Genomic DNA, 831 nt, shown 5'->3' with positions numbered 1-831 from the left:
CACACAAAAATTGAATACTTACACTGCAGAGCTCCAAAACCACCATAGACCCCCAGGTAGAACGTGGCACGATTTTCTGGAGCAATATTGAAAACAGCTGTGCCAGTGCCATTAACATCAGTTTCATCCTCAGACCACCAGCTCAACCAGATACTGCTAAAGATAACAAAAACCTGGAAGGCGAAGTAGAAACTAAGGCCCACTATGGTGGACCGGAGACCAACAGACATGATGTATGTCTTGAAGACATTCAACTGAACCTGTAATTAAGAGAGAGAGAGAGAGACAATGAAAGAGGTTGGAGACAATGAAAGAGCAAGAGAGAGTATAAGATGCTAAAACTTGTGAAATTAAAGAAAAAAGAATTGATGCAAAGAGAGTATTTTCTGGAAAGATAGTCTTTTGGATATAGCTTTTGCAGTGTTATGTGGAATTATCAGAAAACATGAAACCTAGTATTTGTAGAAACTCAGAGTGTTTTAGTTGATGTAAGATTGAAAACTAAAACAGGTGCTAGTCTGATTCATTGATATGAACATTAGTTATGTCTTCTTGTTTTCAAGGTAGCTAGGTTGTCATACTCTCCTTGAAAAATGTTTCCAAGATCTCTGTTCAAGAAACAGTGTAGATTTGATGTGCAGTATCTTCGTTATATGTGACTGATGCGTTATAAAGATAAGGAAGAAAGAGTGGTATCTTCTCCCATGCTTCAGCTTCATAAAGCCACATATACATATAACTATTTAATGTTGTCTAACAAGCAGAAATACTAAACTTAAAATCACAAGATGTAAAAGTATTCAATTCAAATTATGAAATATATCAGTGTGC

General features: G+C 36.1%; 1 protein-coding gene across 1 annotated transcript in view; it reads right to left on the bottom strand.

Annotated features, from left to right (window-relative positions):
* LOC106881263 (multidrug resistance-associated protein 1-like) overlaps positions 1 to 831 on the bottom strand; it is a 5283-nt gene that overhangs the window by 1269 nt on the left and 3183 nt on the right. Inside the window, exon 5 of the mRNA XM_052975181.1 lies at positions 6 to 260. Coding sequence (XP_052831141.1) covers positions 6 to 260 — 255 coding nt within the window. The remainder of the gene's footprint in view (positions 1 to 5; positions 261 to 831) is intronic.

This window comes from Octopus bimaculoides, chromosome 20 (genome assembly GCF_001194135.2).
Source record: "Octopus bimaculoides isolate UCB-OBI-ISO-001 chromosome 20, ASM119413v2, whole genome shotgun sequence".
In the NCBI taxonomy this organism is placed as follows: Eukaryota; Metazoa; Mollusca; class Cephalopoda; order Octopoda; family Octopodidae; genus Octopus; species Octopus bimaculoides.
Note: the sequence above shows the minus strand (reverse complement) of the source record. Positions and strands in the feature narration are given on the sequence as shown.